Here is an 18,951-nt window from a genome sequence, read left to right as displayed (position 1 = left end):
CCATTTCATCATGGCTCAATCCCAGATCCCATTCAAGCCCATGCATCTGCCCTCTCACCATATCTTTTGATGCCCTGACCTATCGGGAATCTTATCAATTTCTGCTTTAAGAATACTCGCAGACTTGGCCTCCTGTGGCAGAGCATTCTACAGATTCACCGCTCTTTGGCTTAAAAAAAATCCTCCTTACTTCTGTTCTAATAGGTCGCCCCTCAATTTTGAGGCTGTTCCCCCCCTAGTTTCGGATACTCCCACCAGAGAAATCCTCTCCACATCTATCTTATGTAGTCCTTTCAGTGTTTGGTAGGTTTCAATGAGATCCCCACACATTCTTCTAAATTCAAGTGAGTATAGGCCCAAAACTGCCAAAAGGTTCTTCATATGTTAACTCCTTCATTCCCAGAGTCATCCTCATGAACCTCCTTTGGACTCTCAAAAATGACAATGCATCCTTTTTGAGATAAGGGGCTCAAAACTGTTGACAATACCCTTAAGTGCAGCCTGACCAGTGTCTTATAAATCCTCAGCAATATCTTGCTTTTATATTCTATTCCCCTTGAAATAAATGCCAATATTGCATTGGCCGCCTTTACCACAGGCTCAACCTGTGAATTAACCTTCTGGGAGTCTTGCACAGGGACTCCCAAGTCTCTTTGCAACTCTGATGTTTGAATTTTCTCTCCATTTAGAATCAGAATCAGGCTTATTATCACTGGCATGTGACGTGAGATTTGTTAACTTAGCAGCAACAGTTCAATGCAATACATAATCTAGCAGAGAGAGAAAAAAAATAAATAAAACAACAATAAATAAACAAGTAAATCAATTACGTATATTGAATGGATTTTAAAAAATGTGCAAAAGCAGAAATACTGTACTTTTTTTTCTAAAAAGTGAGGTAGTATCCAAAGCTTCAATGTCTATTTAGAAATCAGATGGCAGAGGGGAAGAAGTTGTTCCTGAATCGCTGAGTGTGTGCCTTCAGGCTTCTGTATCTCCTACCTGATGGTAACAGTGAGAAAAGGGCATACCCTGGGTGCTGGAGGTCCTTAATAATGGACATTGCCTTTCTGAGACACTGTTCCTTAAAGATGTCCTGGGTACTTTGTAGGCTGGTGCCCAAGATGGAGCTGACTAGGTTTACAACCTTCAGCTTCTTTCGGTCCTGTGCAGTAGTCCCTCCATATCAGACAGTGATGCAGCTTGTCAGAAGGCTCTCCACAGTACAACTATAGAAGTTTTTGAGTGTATTTGTTGACATGCCAAATCTCTTCAAACTCCTAATAAAATATAGTCGCTGTCTTGCCTTCTTTATGACTACATCGATATGTTGGGACCAGGTTATATCCTCAGAAGATCTTGACACTGAGGAACTTGAAGCTGCTCACTCTTTCCACTTCTGAGCCCGCTACGAGGATTGGTATATGCTGCTTTGTCTTACCCTTCCTGAAGCCCACAATCAGCTGTTTTGTCTTACTGACGTTGAGTGCCTGGTTGTTGCTGTGGCACCATTCCACTAGTTGGCATATCTTACTCCTGTAGGCCTTCTCATCATCACCTGAGAATCTATGAACAATGGTTGTACCATCAGCAAATTTGTAAATGGTACTTGAGGTATGCCTAGCCACACAGTCATGTGTATACAGAGAGTAGAGCAGTGGGCTAAGCACACACCCCTGAGATAGATAGATATACTTTATTGATCCCAAGGGAAATTGGGTTTCGTTGCAGCTGCACCAACCAAGAATAGAGCATAAATATAGCAATACAAAAACCACAAACAATCAAACAACAATATGCAAACTATGCCAGATGGAAATAAGTCCAGGACCAGCCTATTGGTTCAGGGTATCTGACCCTACACGGGAGGAGCTGCAAAGTTCGATGGCCACAGGCAGGAACAACCTCCCATTACGCCCAGTGTTGTATCTCGGTGGAATATGGCCGGAGTCCAACAGCAAAAAGTTCAATATCCGGTCTACAAACACGTTCCTCGATCATAATATGACCAGGATTGCACCACCTGTTGTTTACCAGAACAGCAAGCCCCCAAACTCCTTTAGGCTTACTGCTCTCCGTGCACTTCCAGTCACTGTGCCAGAGGTGTGCCAGTGTTGATCGTCAGCAAGGAGGATATGTTATCACCAATCCGTACAGACTGAGGTCTTCCGGTTAGGAAATCAAGGATCCAATTGCAGAGGGAGGTACAGAGGCCCAGGATCTGCAACTTCTCAGTCAGGATTGTGGGAATGATGGTATTAAATGCTGAGCTATAGTCGATGAACAGCATCCTGACGTCGGTGTTTGTGTTTTCTAGGTGGTCTAAAGTCGTGTGGAGAGCCATTGAGATTGCGTCTGCCATTGACCTATTAATCCACACTATTGTTCCTTTTACCGAAATGCATTATCATACATTTCCCAACGCTGTATTCCATCAGCCACTTTTTTGCCCATTCTTCCAATTTGTCTAAGTCCTGCTGCAATCATACAGTTTCCTCAGCATTACCTACCCCTCTCCCTATCTTCCTATCATCTGCAAACTTTGCCACAAAGCCATCAATTCCACTATCTAAACCACTGAGAAACAATGAAAAGTAGCACTCCCAATACTGACCCCCTAAGGAACATACTAGTCACTGGCAGCCAACCAGAAAAAGCGTCCTTTATTCCCACTTGCTGCCTCCTGCTTCTCAGCCATTTCTTCATCCACACCAGTATCTTTCCTGTAACGCCATAGGATTTTATCTTGTTCAGCAGCCTCATGTGTTGCACCTTATCAAATGCCTTCTGAAAATCCAAGTAAATGACACCCACTGCCTCTCCTTTGTCCACCCTGCTTATTACTTCCTTGAAGAACTCTAATAGATTTGTCAGGCAAGATTTCCCTTTACAGAAACCATGCTGACTTTGACTTATTTTATAAGTACCCCGAAACTTCATCCTTAATAATAGACTCCAACACTTTCCCAACCACTGAGGTTAGGCTAACTGGCCTATAACTTCCTTTTGCTTTCATCCCTTCTTAAAGTGTGGAGTGACATTTGCAATTTTCTAGTCCTCCAGGACTATGCTAGAATCAGGTGATTCCTTACGGCACTGTGGGTGTACCTACACCTCCAGGACTGCAGCGATCCAAGAAGGCAGCTTATCTCCACATTCTCAAGGGCAACTAGGGATGGGCAATAAATGCTGGCTTAGCTGGCGATGTCCACATTCCATAAATGAATAAATAAAATTCTTGAAAGATCATGACCAATGCATCTGCCATCTCTTCAGCAACCTCTTTCAACCTCTTTCTGGAAAGTGGTCTATCTGGTCCAGGTGACTTGTCCACCTTAAGACCTTTGAGCTTGCTTAGCACTTTTTCCTTTGTAATGGCGATAGCACTCACTCCTGCTCCCTGACACTCACGGACCACTAGCGTACAGCTAGTGTCTTTGATAGTAAAGACTGAAGCAAAGTACTTATTAAGTTCATTTGCCATATCTACATTCCCCATTTCTACCTCCCCAGCATCATTTTCTAGTGGTCCAGTGTTAACTCTTACTTCCCTTTCATTCTTTATGTAACTGAAAAAACTTCTGGTATCCTGCTTTATATTATCAGCTCGTTTGCCCTCATATTTCATCTTTTCTCTTACAGCTTTTTTTAGTTGCCTTTTGTTGGATTTTAAAAGCTTCCCAATCATCCAACTTACCATTCACTTTTGCTTGCCCTTTCCTGGACTTTTATGCAGTCCTTAACTTCCCTTGTCAGCCACGGTTGCCTAGCCCTGCTATTTGAGAACTATTTCTTCTGTGGGACATACCTATCTTGCGCCTTGTGAACTAGTCCCAGAAGCTTCAACCACCTGTGTTCTGCCACCATCTCTGCCAATTTCCCCCTCTAGTCTGTCTGGGCTAGCTGCTGTGTCATGCCTCTGCAATACCTTTTAATCCATTGTGATGTTGATACATGTGACTTGGGCTTCTCCCTCTCAAATTGCAGTATGAATTCAATCATATTTTGATCACAGCTTCTTAAGGGTTCCTTTACGTTAAGCTGACTATAAGGTCTGGGATATTACACAACACCCAATCTAAGATGGCCTCTCCCCAAGTTGGCTCAAGCTCAAGCTGCGCTAGAAACCATCTCGTAGGCATTCAACAAATCTCTCTTGCAATCCAACCCCAACCCAATTTTCCCAATCCCCTTGCATATTGAAGTCTCCCATTAAAATTGTGACATTATTGTTATTACATACCTTTTCCAGCTCCCTTTGCAATCTCAACCCCACATCTTGGCTACTACATGGAGGCCTATAAATAATTCCCATAATGTGTTTTTTTTTCCACCCTTGCAGTTTCTCAACTCCACCCACAAAGGTTCAACACTCTCTGACCCTATGTCACCTCTTTCCAAAGATGTAATTCCATCTCTTGCTAATAGAGCTACACCACCACCTAGGCCTTCCTGCATGTCCTTTCTAAACAAAGTATATCGTTTGATGTTGAAATCCTAACAATGGCCTCCTTTTAGCCACGACTCAGTGATGCCCACAATGTCACACCGATCAATCTCTAATTGCACCACCAGCTCGTTCACCTTATTCGGAATGCTACGTGCATTTAAATGCAGCACCTTCAGTCCTTCATTCTTTGCCCTTATGAATTTTGCCTCTGTGGTACAACAGAACTTTTTGCTCTGTCTGCAGTTGTACCCAATCACTGGCTTGCCCTTATATTCGTATGACGTATTACATCATCTACTTGTAAACCCGCTGGTTCATCCTCAGCTCTATCATACTGGTTCCCATCCCCCTGCCACATTAGTTTAAATCCCCTCCCAAAAGCTCTGCAAACCTGCCTACAAGGATATTGATCCCTCTCGGATTCAAGTGTAACTCTCCCTTTTGTATATGTCATTCCTGCCCCAGCAAAAGTTCCAGTGATCCAGAAATCTGAATCCCTGCACCCTGCTACGATTCTTCAGCTACACATTTATCTGCTACCTTATTCTATTCCTATCCTCCCTGTCACATGGCACAGACAGCAATCCTGAGATTGCTGCCCCTGAGGTCCTGCGTCTCAGCTTCCTTCCTAACTCCCTGTATTTTTTTTTTTTTCAGGGCCTCCTCCCTTTTTCTACTTTTGACTTTGGTACCAATATGTACCACGACTTCTGGCTGCTGACCCTCCCTTTTCAGAATATTGTGGACACATTCAGAAACATCAGGGACCCTGGCACCTGGGAGGCAAACTACCATCAGTGTTTTCTTTTCACACCCACAGAATCGTCTATTTGTTCCTCTAACTATAGAATCCCCTATTACTGCTGCCATCCTCCTCCGTTTCCTGCCCCTCTGAGCCACAGGGCCAGAGTCACGGCCACTGTTGCTTCCCCCAGGTAGGTCGTCCTCTCCAACTCAGAATTTCAGTGTTTATTGTTGAGGAGGATGGCCACAAGGGTGCTCTCTACTTTCTGGCATTCTCCCTTCCCTCTCCGGACATTCATCCATTTATCTCTGTCCTGTATTCTTGGGGTGAGTCCCTCCCTGTAGCTCCTGAGCTCTTCACTTTCCCCAACAAATCGAGGATCATCGAGCTGCAGCTCCGGTTCCCTAACATGCTCTAAGGAACTGTGTATTTTTGATGTATCTGGCACAGATGAGGCTGGTAGTCTCCTGGAAATCTCACATCTGACAAAAAAAGGGATGAACTTGCCTACTTACCTTGTCTCCACTTGTTCTCACTGAAGCTCTGTTGAACCAAAGGCTTACTACTCTGACTCAGACTACTCCGACAGCCACCGCTCCCACGATGACCACTCCACTAGTTGGTACCTCCCTTTTATAGAGACTGGGTTTTTAAAGCTCTTCATCAGACCTGCGTGGGAATGCTTCTGTTGCATCTGTGCAGTAATCCGATCAACGACACGTGTTGAAAAAAGCTTACTACTTTTTAATACTATTCACCGCACCCATGCGAGAAAGCTTCTGTTGCGTCTGCACAGTACTCCAATTAATCCTTTATGAAGTCATTCATCTGCACCAAGCACCTTGTGCAACAGGAACGGCATCCTCAATCATCTTCCCTCCTGTCTTCTCCCAGCTCCTGCCAAAAAGACTTCAACCCATGCCAGCGTCTGTCACTAAAACCTCATCCCAGCATTCTCTAGAACCTTCTGCCAATTCCACCATCCCGATTGGCTGACACGACATTCCTAAGTTGAACAACATAGTTCCTTATCTTTAGCTCAAACCCAAACATGCTAACAGCAGAACAGACTGCTCTTACAGATCTGCTAAAATGATATATCTATAGCATAGCTGTAAAAATCTTAACTAGGGTGTTATACCTGTATATGACATTTGTAAGTTTTCAAACAAAGACAGCAGTAATTAAATAAAGTAAATCCAGTGCATTCATTGTCCTGCCAAAGGGTCTCCATCCAAAACGTTGGCTGTACTTTTTTCCATAGATGCTGCCAGGCCTGCTGAGTTCCTCCAGCATTTTGTTGCTAGTGCATTCATTGCACAGTATTAATTCTAATCATGGTTTTAATACGGAATTGAATTTACTATTACTTAAATGAGGAGTAAAGGTCTTTACGTTACGTCTCAGTCTAAATGTGTGATGTGCAATTTACAGTAATTTGTAATAAATAGCATGTACAACAGGACAGTCAGTATAGCACAGAAATACAATTTATCAGTGTGGATTAATCAATCTGATGGACTTGGGGGAAGAAGCTGTCCCAGAGCCTATTGGTCCTGGCTTTTATGCTGCGTTAGCATTTCCCGGATGTGGCTGGGGTGACTTGGGTCCCTGATGATCCTTCAGGCCCCTTTTACACACCTGTCGATGAAAATGTCCTGAATAGTGTGAAGTTTACATCTACAGATGCACTGGACTGTTCACATCACTCTCTGCAGAGTCCAGCGATTGAGGAAAGTACAGTTCCTATACCGGTCAGGATGCTCTCAATTGTGTCCCTGTAGAAAGTTCTTAGGACTTGGGGGCCCATACCAAATTACTTCAACTGTCTGAGGTAAAAGAGGTGCTGTTGTCCTTTTTTCATCACACAGCATGTACAGACCACGTGAGATCTTTGGTGATGTGTATGCCGAGCAATTTAAAGCTGTTCACCCTCTCAATCTCATATCCATTGATATCAATAGGGGTTAGCCTGTCTCCAGTCCTCCTGGAATCCACAACCAGCTCCTTTGTTTTTGAGACGTTGAGAGAGAGGTTGTTCTCGTGACACCACTGTATCAGGGTGGTGACTTCCTTCTCTGTAGGCTACCCTATTATTATTTGAGATTAGGCCAATCAGTGTAAAGTCATCAGCAAATTTAATTAACGGATTTACTTTGCAGATAATTACTACGAAAAGCAATCCTTTGTAATGCTTAAGAGTTATTCATATGTAATAACTGCACATGAAATGTAGAATATATTTGGTAGCGCACAGTGTGGCTCCAAATAAAAGTTTAGTGTGCTAGAATTATTTTGCGACTCGGGCTTTAGACAAATGTATTTTATCAGTGTTAAATAGCTCGATGTCTGTATTAAAAATCAGATTAATATTATTAATTCTGTTTAAGAAACCTTCAATGGGATTTAATTATGAGGACTAATTTTTGTAATTTGCACTTTGGGATATTGTTAGGATAGGCTGAGCATTCAATTTAAATGCATGCCTGTAGGGCTGAAGTATGGAAGTACCCTCTGCACCAAAGGGGGAAAATATAATTATTGTAGTTATTTTACTTACCTGTCGAGGTTTAAATGATTAAACATTTGCTGCTGAAGGTGACTTACTCATACTTTCAATTTAGTGTGGTGCTTTCTGTTGTTATGGTATGGCCTCTTCTGCCTTGTGAAGACTTAAGTGCAGATTGGATAACTTTTGTGGAATAGCACCATTCAGTTTTTATGGTTAACCCTTAGTTTCCTGTGGCTTGCCACTTTAGTTCTCTATCTCACTACTGTGAATCTTTGCTGTTATAACAATTCCAGTAAAACTTCGAACATATCTCCTTGGTTAGTGAACTTCTAGTTAATAGAATTGCTGGTCGTGTACCAGCTTATCATATTTTGCTTTGAACTATCAACCCCTTAGTAAGGATATGTCCACACTACGCCAGATAATTTTGAAAACGAAGCCTTTTCTCTTCATCTTGACCCTCCGTCCACACTGAAACGGCGTTTTCAACCCCCGAAAATGGAGATTTTTGAAAACACTCTCCAGAGTGGTTAAATTTGAAAGCGATTGTTTCGCATAGTAGTGTGGACGGGGTAAACGGAGAGATTTAAAAACATTGTCATGACAACACCAGAACAGCAATGCTTTTTCTGCTTCTGCTTGGTACTGCGCAAGCACTGCCGGACGGCTGTAATAACGCGCAGTCGCTGTGAACGGCGTGAGAGTTAAATTGTAAAGTGAGCCTTTTTGACTAGATCCCCTAAATTGATTTGATTGAGTCTATCTTTAAAAATATTAATGTCAGAAATACGGTGCAGGTCGGGCAGCAGAAGATTGCACTCACTCGTTGATCTTGGGTAGAGGACGACTTCATGCGTGTGTTGTTTACCTTATTGTCTACGTTAGTAGCTTGTTTGGAGTTAAACATCTCCCTCCACGTACTCCACTGCTTTGCTGACTTTGCAGTCATTTGTAACTCGCAGAAACAGTTCAACTTCATTGTCCGTCTAAACTAAGAAGTCCGGTCTGCTTTTTCCAGTGGAGGTTTTCTTTGTATTCCTCGAAGACATTTTTGAAAACTTTCTTTCGCTGTTGTTGTAGGTACTCTAGTTTTTGACCAATTGAAATAGCACAACACCGCCGCGGAAACGTAAATATTATACCGTTTCCTCTTTGCTTGTTTTCTGTAGATGTGTCTGTGCATGCCCAGTAGGAGGAGATTTGCCCAAATACCCGTTTTGGTGTGGACAGAGATATTTTGAAAAATGCCTAGTGTGAGTGCCTGTCGTTTTTATTCGAAACCGGCATTTTCAAAATTATCCAGTCTAGTGTGGACATAGCCTCAGTTAATCCCTCCTTTCCAGTTAATCATGGACCTTTCCTATTGTTTTCCCTCTTCACTCCTGCCCCCTTGCCTGCACTCTTCCTTTAACTGCATGTGAAAGTTCTTGACAATTCCCAGTCCTGGTGAAGTTCAAAATACCACATACAAAATACTGGAGGAACTCAGCAGGCCTGGCAGCATCAATGGAAAAGTGTGTAGTTGATGTTTTGGGTCAGGACCCTTCAGCAGTGTACAGCGTCTGCAGATTTTTCTCTTGTTTGTGAAGTTCAAAGTACATCTTATTATCAAAGTGTGTATACTTCATGCAATCTTGAGTTCCATCTCCTTACAGGCAGCCACAAAACAAAGAACCCCAATAGAACCTATTAAAGTAAATGAAGATTGTCAAACACCCAGTGTGCAGAGAAAGGAATAAAACAAATTGTGCAAACAGTAAAAGCAAGCAAACAGCATTTGGAACTGAAGTTCAAAATCCAGGCATCACTGCAGCTAATCCAGAAGTCCACTAGTTGCAGGTCACAGCTTCAATCCAGCACAGAAATGAGCAAACCCTGCAGAGCTGAGAACCAAACCAGACCATCTCTCGCCTCTAAGCTGACCACCTCCCCACCACCACCCCCGGACCATTTCAGTCTGGCCTGGCTTTAACCTGAAATGCTAATCCCAGTTTCTCTCTCTGTAGATACTGCTGAATATTTCTGGTTTTCTTTTGAATTTAAAGCATTCAATGCTTTGGTTTTGTATTCTTCAGTCATAGATGTAAATGTGATGAATACTGAGTATGTGACATTTTAAAGTTCATCAGGCTTCCCCTCCATCTCCCCCCCCCCATATACTGTAGATGCATAAGAACACATTAGTTCCATTACAGATGGAAGGAACTAACTAATTTAACTTGGTTGTGAATTAAATTCTACCATAGACATCATTTTAGGTTTATGTACATAGTCTCAACATCTTTCTTCAGTGGGGGTCAGCTTCTCCTGCCCTTTCTAATTATTGCTGCCATAATAGATTTGGGGGACTAATAATTATTCTGCTTTGAGACCTCATCCAAGTAACCCTGTTTGCCATTGGTATAAAAACCTGCAGGTGCTGGAAATCTGAAAAAAAGAAAAGCCAGAGATATTCAGCAGGTCAGGCTGCATCAGTGGAAAGAAGAATGATTGAGGTTTGGGGTTGAGGATCCTTTAGATATGGGGAAAAATGAGAAAAACAAATGTTCAGTTGCATAGTGGCCCGCAGACCATCCTTAATCACTCTGGATGTCTGATCCTATCCATCCATCCTGCACCAGGGTAGTTTGAGGGCTTTTCACTTCTTATTTGAACAGGTCTAAACTGCCTCATCCCACACATTTCCCTTTGCCTAGTGAAACTTGTTCTTGCTTTAAACAATTTTGCATTTACTTACACTTGCTTTCTCCATTTGAAAGTGGTCTAAGCTATTCCTGCTCCATTATTGGATAATGGAACCATTCTTGTCTCTGTCCTACTCAGGCCTTTTCTGCCAGTTCTTAGTCACAGTGATGACTATTGCTGCTGCTTTCTTTGCTCATAAAGAGTTCAAAACTTACATATTATCTCTCATTACCTTTTGCTACCAAATCAGAATCAGGTTTATTATCACGGGCATGTGACATGAAATTTGTTAACTTGGCCGCAGCAGTTCAATGCAATACATAATCTAGCAGAGAAAAAATTAAAATAAAATAAAAAATAATAATAAATAAACAAGTAGATCAATTACATATATTGAATAGATACAAAAGAAGTGCAAAAACAGAATTTAAAAAAAAAATGTGAAGTGGTGTCCAAAGATTCAATGTCCATTTAGGAATCAGATGGCAGAGGGAAAAAGCTGTTCCTGAATCGCTGAGTGTGTGCCTTCAGGCTCTCGTACCTCCTACCTGATGGTAACAGTGAGAAAGGGGCATGCCCTGTGGCTGGAGGTCCTTAATAATGGACACTGCTCTTATTCTCTATGTATTTTGGGTGTTGTTGATCAAACAGGAATGAGATGAACCAGTACCACTAAAAGAGCATAAATTGATACTAGATTGGCTCTGGATGCAGCTTCCTCATCTGCGATTATCCTGGATAAATTTTCCCCAAGCCTGTTGCCAGTGTTAAAGGACAGAGCAGTTGGTAAATCAGAATAAGTCCCAGCAAGTCAATTGGGTATCTCAAACTCATTCTGTACCATGAAGAGGTCATGTCTTCACTATTTTAAAAAAATATATGTTTTTGTCTACACAGTCCTTTCAGAACTACCATGTTTTTTCTCTCTAGGCACCTTTGGGGCAAACTGTATCAACAGTCCCTCCTCCTAACCCTATATCTACAGCTTTACAGCCTTTGCTGAGTCCTCCATATAACATTTATGAGCCAGTACGTCCACACTGGTTCTACTGTAAGATGGTAGAGGGTAAACCAATCTGGATGCCATTCAGCTTTCTGGACACATTGAACCTCGAGGAAATTTATAACTCTGGTATGTAGAAGTTTGTTTGAAGTTTTTCTTTCTGTCTTGTCATTCTAAACTCAATTTGAATTTAGAATCATTAACGAGGGTAATTTAAAAATAGTTTCATTTAGGTATCCAGTATAAGTAGTAATTTTTTGTTTTGAAATCTATTTTATATGCCAGTTTGCTTTTTAAATATAATTATTTCAAGTAAAATATGGAATACAGAGGTTATGGCCCATATTTGGGTCAATGGGACGTGACAGTATAAAGGTTCGACATGGACTAGATGGATCGAAGGGCCTTTCAATGTGCTGTCTATCTCTTTGTTGTCAAGTATGGATCTATTGACAGACCTTTCTGTTCCACTAATTCTCTATTTCTTAAGTGAATATTTGAAAAAGTAGTTCTAAGTATTTAAATATCTGTGAACATCTTGGGTGGAAATTTATTCTGAAGTATGCTATGTTCCGCTGAGCCATTTGTTTTTTAAGTGCTGATGGGAGTCAACTTGGCCTTTTGTGACTGAGTGCATTCAAGTACCTACCTCCACTAAGTTCCTTTCTGTTCAGTGAGATTGGGCTATTTTAATTGGATGCCAAAGCACTGATAGAATTCTCCTCCCTGTAACTTTTGACGTTCTGACTAATCAAGAACCTCTGCTTTAAGTACTTCTAATGGCAACCTCTAATGGCATCTGCGGCAGTGAATTACCACTTGATAAGGCAATTTATAACCAACCTTTTATATGCAAATAGGAGTGGACAATAAATCTTAGCCTTGGCAGTGAAGTCCACATTTTGATAATGATTAATTATCAAAATCATTTAACTATTTCCTTGAGCAATTCGAAGCAGGAGAATATAATTTTTGTTTACAAAATTGTAAAGATTCTATGAGTGGAGAGTTGCCCTTTCTAGGACTGGTCCTAACTAGTGCTTTGTTCTTTTCTCATTTTCAGTTTTGGTTTTAATTTTATTTCCTAACCCTATTACAAATTTGAAGTACAGGACAAATGCTCAATAATGAACTTTGACAAACGGCCTTTGCTAGTATCTTTCTCTAAATTGCATGTGATGTTAAACATTCTTCATTCCTTATTGTTTTTGTTAATTTGTGCCACAAAATCTAAAACAATCTAATTTGGTTTAAACTTGCAGTACAACCAGACCCTGAAAATGTAGTTGTGTCAACGGATGGTGGTCGCTATGATGTCTATCTATACGATCGCTTGCGCTATGCTGTGTACTGGGAAGAGGAGCCAACTGAAGTGAGACGATGCACATGGTTTTACAAGGGGGACTTGGACAGCAGGTTTATACCTTACTCTGAGGAATTCAGTGAAAAATTGGAGGTACAGTATTCAGTTGAATCATACTTGGTTGTACCGTTAACTTAAGTGTAAAATAAGTCTTTAAAAGTACATAAGATATAGGAGCAGAATTAGGCTATTGGCCCATCGAGTCTGCTGCGTTGTTCAATCGTGCCTGATGATTTTTTTTTTTCCCCTCCTCAGCCCCACTCCCTGGCCGTCTCCCGGTAGCCTTTGATGCTGTGACCAATCAAGAACCTACCAATCTCTGCCTTAGATACACCCATCGACCTGGCCTGTGATGACAAATTCCACAAATTCATCAGAATTGGGTTTATTATCAGCGGCATGTGACGTAAAATTTGTTAACTGAGTAGCAACAGTTCCATACAATACATAATATAGAAGGAAAAAATAATAATAAACAAATCTAATTTAGTATACTTTATGCAGTATGCGTATATTGAATAGATTAAAAACATGCAAAAAACAGAAATACTATATATATTAAAAAAGTGAGGTAGTGGCCAAGGGTTCAATGTCCATTTAGGAATCAGATGGCAGAGGGGAAGAAGCTGTTACTGAATTACTAAGTGTGCGCCTTCAGGTTTCTGTACCTCATACCTGATGGTAACAGTGCGAAAGGGTATGCCCTGGGTGCTGGACATCCTAAATAATGGACGTTGCCTTTCTGAGACATTCCTTGAAGATGTCCTGGGTACTTTGTAGGCCAGTACCCAAGATGGAGCCAAATAAATTTACAACCCTCTGCAGCTCTGCAGCTTCTTACGGTTCTGTGGAGTACTCCCCCCTCCCCCCCCCCCCCCCCCCAATACCAGACAGTGATGCTGTCTGTCTGAATGCTCTCCATGGTATATCTATGGAAGTTTTTGAGTGTATTTGTTGACGTACAAAATCTCTTTAAACTAATGAAGTATAGTCGCTGTCTTGCCTTCATTATGATTGCATCGATATATTGGAACCAGATTAGATCCTCAGAGACACCCTGGAATGTGAAACTGCTCACTCTCTCCACTTCTGAGTACTGACATTGAGTGCCAGGTTGTTGCTGGGGCACCACTCCACTAGTTGGCATATCTCACTCCCATACACCTCTCGTCACCACCTGAGATTCTACCAACAATGGTTGTATCGTCAGCAAATTTATAGAATGTATTTGAGCTGTGCCTAGCCACACAGTCATGGATATATAGAGAATAGAGCAGTGGGTTAAGCACACACCCCTGAGGTGCACCAGTGTTGATCATCAGTGAGGAGGATATATTATCACTAATCCGCACAGACTGTGGTCTTCCAGTTAGGAAGTCGAAGATCCAGTTGCAGAGGGAGGTACAGAGGCCCAGGCTCTGCAACTTCTCAATCAGGATTGTGGGAATGATGGTATTAAATGTTGAGCTATAGTCAATGACAGCATTCTGACATGAGTGTTTGTGTTGTCCAGGTGGTGAAAAGCCGCATGGAGAGCCATTGAGATTGCACCTGCCATTGACCTATTGTGGCTATAGGCAAACTACAACGAGTCCAAGTCCTTGCTGAGGAAGGATTTCAGTCTAGTCATGACCAGCCTCTCAGCATTTCATGACTGTAGATGCGAGTGTTACCGGGCGATAGCACCACCCTCTGGTTAAAGAAATTTCTCTGCATCTCGGTTTTAAATAGATGCCTATCTATCCTGAGGTTGTGCCTTCTTGTCGTGGACTCTCCCACCATGGGAAAGAAACATCCTTTCCACATCTACTCTGTCTAGGCCTTTCAATATTCGAAAGGTTTCAATGCGATTTTCCCCCTCCCCCCAATCCTAAATTCCAGCGAATACAGACCCAGAGCCATCAAATGTTCCTCATATGATAACCCTTTCATTCCTGGAATCATCCTTGTGAACCTCCTCTGAACCCCTTCCAATGCCAGCACATGTTTTCTTAGATGAGGAGCCCAAAACTGTTCTCAATACTCAAGGTGAGGCCTCATCAGTGCCTTATAAAGCCTCAGCATCACGTCCCTGCTCTTGTATTCTAGACCTCTTGAACTGAATGCTAACATTGCATTTGCCTTCCTGACCACTGACTCAACCTGTAAATTAACCTTTAGGGTGTTCTGCACAAGGACTCCCAAGTCTATTTGCATGTCAGGTTTTTGGATTTTCTCCCCGTTTTAAAAAATAGCCAACGCATTTATTTATACTACCAAAGTGCATGACCATGCATTTTCCAACATTTTATTTAATTTGCTACTTTCTTGCCCATTCTCCTAATCTAAGACCCTCTGCAGTCTAGGTGTTTTCGCAGTGCTACCTGCTTGTCCACCAATCTTCATACCATCTGCAAACTTGGCAACAAAGCCATCTATTCCATCATCTAAATCATTGATGTGCAGCATAAAAAGAAGCGGCCCCAACACCGACCCCTCTGGAATACTACTACTCACTGACAGCCAACCAGAAAAGGATCCTTTTATTTCCACTTGCTGCCTCCTACCAATCAGCCAATGCTCTAACCATGTTAGTAACTTTCCTGTAATACCATGGACTCTCAACTTGGTAAGCAGCCTCATGTGTGGTGCCTTGTCATGTGTGGTGCGATGAGGTGGAGGATAAATGTGTGGCTGAGGGATTGGAGCAGGGGGCAGGGATTCAAGTTTTTGGATCATTGGGACCTCTTTTGGCGCAGGCGTGACCTGTACAAAAAGGACGGGTTACACTTGAATCCTAGGGGAACCAATATCCTGGCAGGGAGATTAGCGAGGGCTACTGAGGTGACTTTAAACTAGAGTGGTTGGGGGGTGGGAATCAAATGAAAGAGGCTAGGCGTGAGGAGGTTAGTTCACAACAGGGGGATGGGAACCAGTGCAGAGAGACAGGGGGGTGTAAAGTGAGGGTAGAAGCAAAAAGTACTAAGAAGAAGAGTAAAAGTGGCAGGCCGACAAATCCAGGGCAAGCATTAAGGGCCACTTTTCAACATAATTGTATAAGGGCTAAGAGAGTTGTAAAAGAGCGCCTGAAGGCTCTGTGTATCAATGCAAGGAGCATTCGTAATAAGGTGGATGAATTGAAAGTGCAGATTGTTATTAATGATTATGATATAGTTGGGATCACAGAGACATGGCTCCAGGGTGACCAAGGATGGGAGCTCAGCATTCAGAGATATTCAATATTCAGGAGGGATAGACATGAAGGGAGGGGAGGTGGGGTGGCATTGCTGGTTAAAGAAGAGACTAACGCAATAGAAAGGAAGGACATAAGCCGGGAAGATGTGGAATCGATATGGGTAGAGCTGCGTAACACTAAGGGGCAGAAGACGCTGGTGGGAGTTATGTACAGGCCACCTAACAGTAGTAGTGAGGTCGGAGATGGTATTAAGCAGGAAATTAGAAATGTGTGTAATAAAGGAACAGCAGTTATAATGGGTGACTTCAATCTACATGTAGATTGGGTGAACCAAATTGGTAAAGGTGCTGAGGAAGAGGATTTCTTGGAATGTATGCGGGATGGTTTTTTGAACCAACATGTCGAGGAACCAACTAGAGAGCAGGCTATTCTGGACTGGGTTTTGAGCAATGAGGAAGGGTTAATTAGCAATCTTGTCGTGAGAAGCCCTTTGGATAAGAGTGACCATAATATGGTGGAATTCTTCATTAAGATGGAGAGTGACATAGTTAATTCAGAAACAAAGGTTCTGAACTTAAAGAGGAGTAACTTTGAAGGTATGAGACGTGAATTAGCTAAGATAGACTGGCAAATGACACTTAAAGGATTGACGGTGGATATGCAATGGCAAGCATTTAAAGGTTGCATGGGTGAACTACAACAATTGTTCATCCCAGTTTGGCAAAAGAATAAATCAAGGAAGGTAGTGCACCCGTGGCTGACAAGAGAAATTAGGGATAGTATCTATTCCAAAGAAGCAGCATACAAATTAGCCAGAGAAAGTGGCTCAGCTGAGGACTGGGAGAAATTCAGAGTTCGGCAGAGGAGGACAAAGGGCTTAATTAGGAAGGGGAAAAAAGATTATGAGAGAAAACTGGCAGGGAACATAAAAACTGACTGTAAAAGCTTTTATAGATATGTAAAAAGGAAAAGACTGGTAAAGACAAATGTAGGTCCCCTACAGACAGAAACAGATGAATTGATTATGGGGAGCAAGGACATGGCAGACCAATTGAATAATTACTTTGGTTCTGTCTTCACTAAGGAGGACATAAATAATCTTCCAGAAATAGTAGGGGACAGAGGGTCCAGTGAGATGGAGGAACTGAGGGAAATACTTGTTAGTAGGGAAGTGGTGTTAGGTAAATTGAAGGGATTGAAGGCAGATAAATCCCCAGGGCCAGATGGTCTGCATCCTAGAGTGCTTAAGGAAGTAGCCCAAGAAATAGTGGATGCATTAGTGATAATTTTTCAAAACTCGTTAGATTCTGGACTAGTTCCTGAGGATTGGAGGGTGGCTAATGTAACCCCACTTTTTAAAAAAGGAGGGAGAGAGAAACCGGGGAATTATAGACCGGTTAGCCTAACGTCGGTGGTGGGGAAACTGCTGGAGTCAGTTATCAAAGATGTGATAACAGCACATTTGGAAAGCAGTGAAATCATCGGACAAAGTCAACATGGATTTGTGAAGGGAAAATCATGTCTGACGAATCTCATAGAATTTTTTGAGGATGTAACTAGTAGAATGGATAGGGGAGAACCAGTGGATGTGGTATATTTGGATTTTCAAAAGGCTTTTGACAAGGTCCCACACAGGAGATTAGTGTGCAAACTTAAAGCACATGGTATTGGGGGTAAGGTATTGATGTGGATGGAGAATTGGTTAGCAGACAGGAAGCAAAGAGTGGGAATAAACGGGACCTTTTCAGAATGGCAGGCGGTGACTCGTGGGGTACCGCAAGGCTCAGTGCTGGGACCCCAGTTGTTTATATATTAATGACTTGGATGAGGGAATTAAATGCAGCATCTCCAAGTTTGCGGATGACACGAAGCTGGGTGGCAGTGTTAGCTGTGAGGAGGATGCAGAGTGACTTGGATAGGTTGGGTGAGTGGGCAAATTCATGGCAGATGCAATTTAATGTGGATAAATGTGAGGTTAAAAAATAGGAAAACAGATTATTATCTGAATGGTGGCCGATTAGGAAAAGGGGAGGTGCAACGAGACCTGGGTGTCATTATACACCAGTCATTGAAAGTGGGTATGCAGGTACAGCAGGCGGTGAAAAAGGCGAATGGTATGCTGGCATTTATAGCGAGAGGATTCGAGTACAGGAGCAGGGAGGTACTACTGCAGTTGTACAAGGCCTAGGTGAGACCACACCTGGAGTATTGTGTGCAGTTTTGGTCCCCTAATCTGAGGAAAGACATCCTTGCCATAGAGGGAGTACAAAGAAGGTTCACCAGATTGATTCCTGGGATGGCAGGACTTTCATATGAAGAAAGACTGGATGAACTGGGCTTGTACTCGTTGGAATTTAGAAGATTGAGGGGGGATCTGATTGAAACGTATAAAATCCTAAAGGGATTGGACAGGCTAGATGCAGGAAGATTGTTCCCGATGTTGGGGAAGTCCAGAACAAGGGGTCACAGTTTGAGGATAAAGGGGAAGCCTTTTAGGACCGAGATTAGGAAAAACTTCTTCACTCAGAGAGTGGTGAATCTGTGGAATTCTCTGCCACAGGAAGCAGTTGAGGCCAGTACATTGGCTATATTTAAGAGGGAGTTAGATATGGCCCTTGTGGCTACGGGGATCAGGGGGTATGGAGGGAAGGCTGGGGCGGGGTTCTGAGTTGGATGATCAGCCATGATCATAATGAATGGCGGTGCAGGCTCGAAGGGTCGAATGGCCTACTCCTGCACCTATTTTCTATGTTTCTATGTTTGTCAAAGACCTTTTGAGGAGATTACAAGTAATCTCCTCAAAGAATTTCAACAGGCTCATCAGGCAAGATCTTCTCTTAAGGAAGTCATACTGACTTTGTCCTATCTTTTTCTGTGTCACCATTAACTCCATAACCTCATCCTTAACAATTAACTCCAACATCTTCCCAACCAATGAGGTCAGGCTAACTGGTCTATAATTTCCATTCTGCTGCCTTCCTTCTTTCTTAAAGAGTGGAGTGACAATTGCAATTTTCC

General features: G+C 42.3%; 1 protein-coding gene across 1 annotated transcript in view; it reads left to right on the top strand.

Moving 5' to 3' along the window:
• sec23ip (SEC23 interacting protein) overlaps positions 1 to 18,951 on the top strand; it is a 162,802-nt gene that overhangs the window by 23,384 nt on the left and 120,467 nt on the right. Inside the window, exons 3-4 of the mRNA XM_072239520.1 lie at positions 11,323 to 11,524; positions 12,658 to 12,851. Of these exons, the coding sequence (XP_072095621.1) occupies positions 11,323 to 11,524; positions 12,658 to 12,851 (396 nt within the window). The remainder of the gene's footprint in view (positions 1 to 11,322; positions 11,525 to 12,657; positions 12,852 to 18,951) is intronic.

This window comes from Mobula birostris, chromosome 21 (assembly GCF_030028105.1).
Source record: "Mobula birostris isolate sMobBir1 chromosome 21, sMobBir1.hap1, whole genome shotgun sequence".
In the NCBI taxonomy this organism is placed as follows: domain Eukaryota; kingdom Metazoa; phylum Chordata; class Chondrichthyes; order Myliobatiformes; family Myliobatidae; genus Mobula; species Mobula birostris.
The sequence above is the reverse complement of the archived record's forward strand: the minus strand, read 5'-3'. Positions and strand labels throughout refer to the sequence as shown.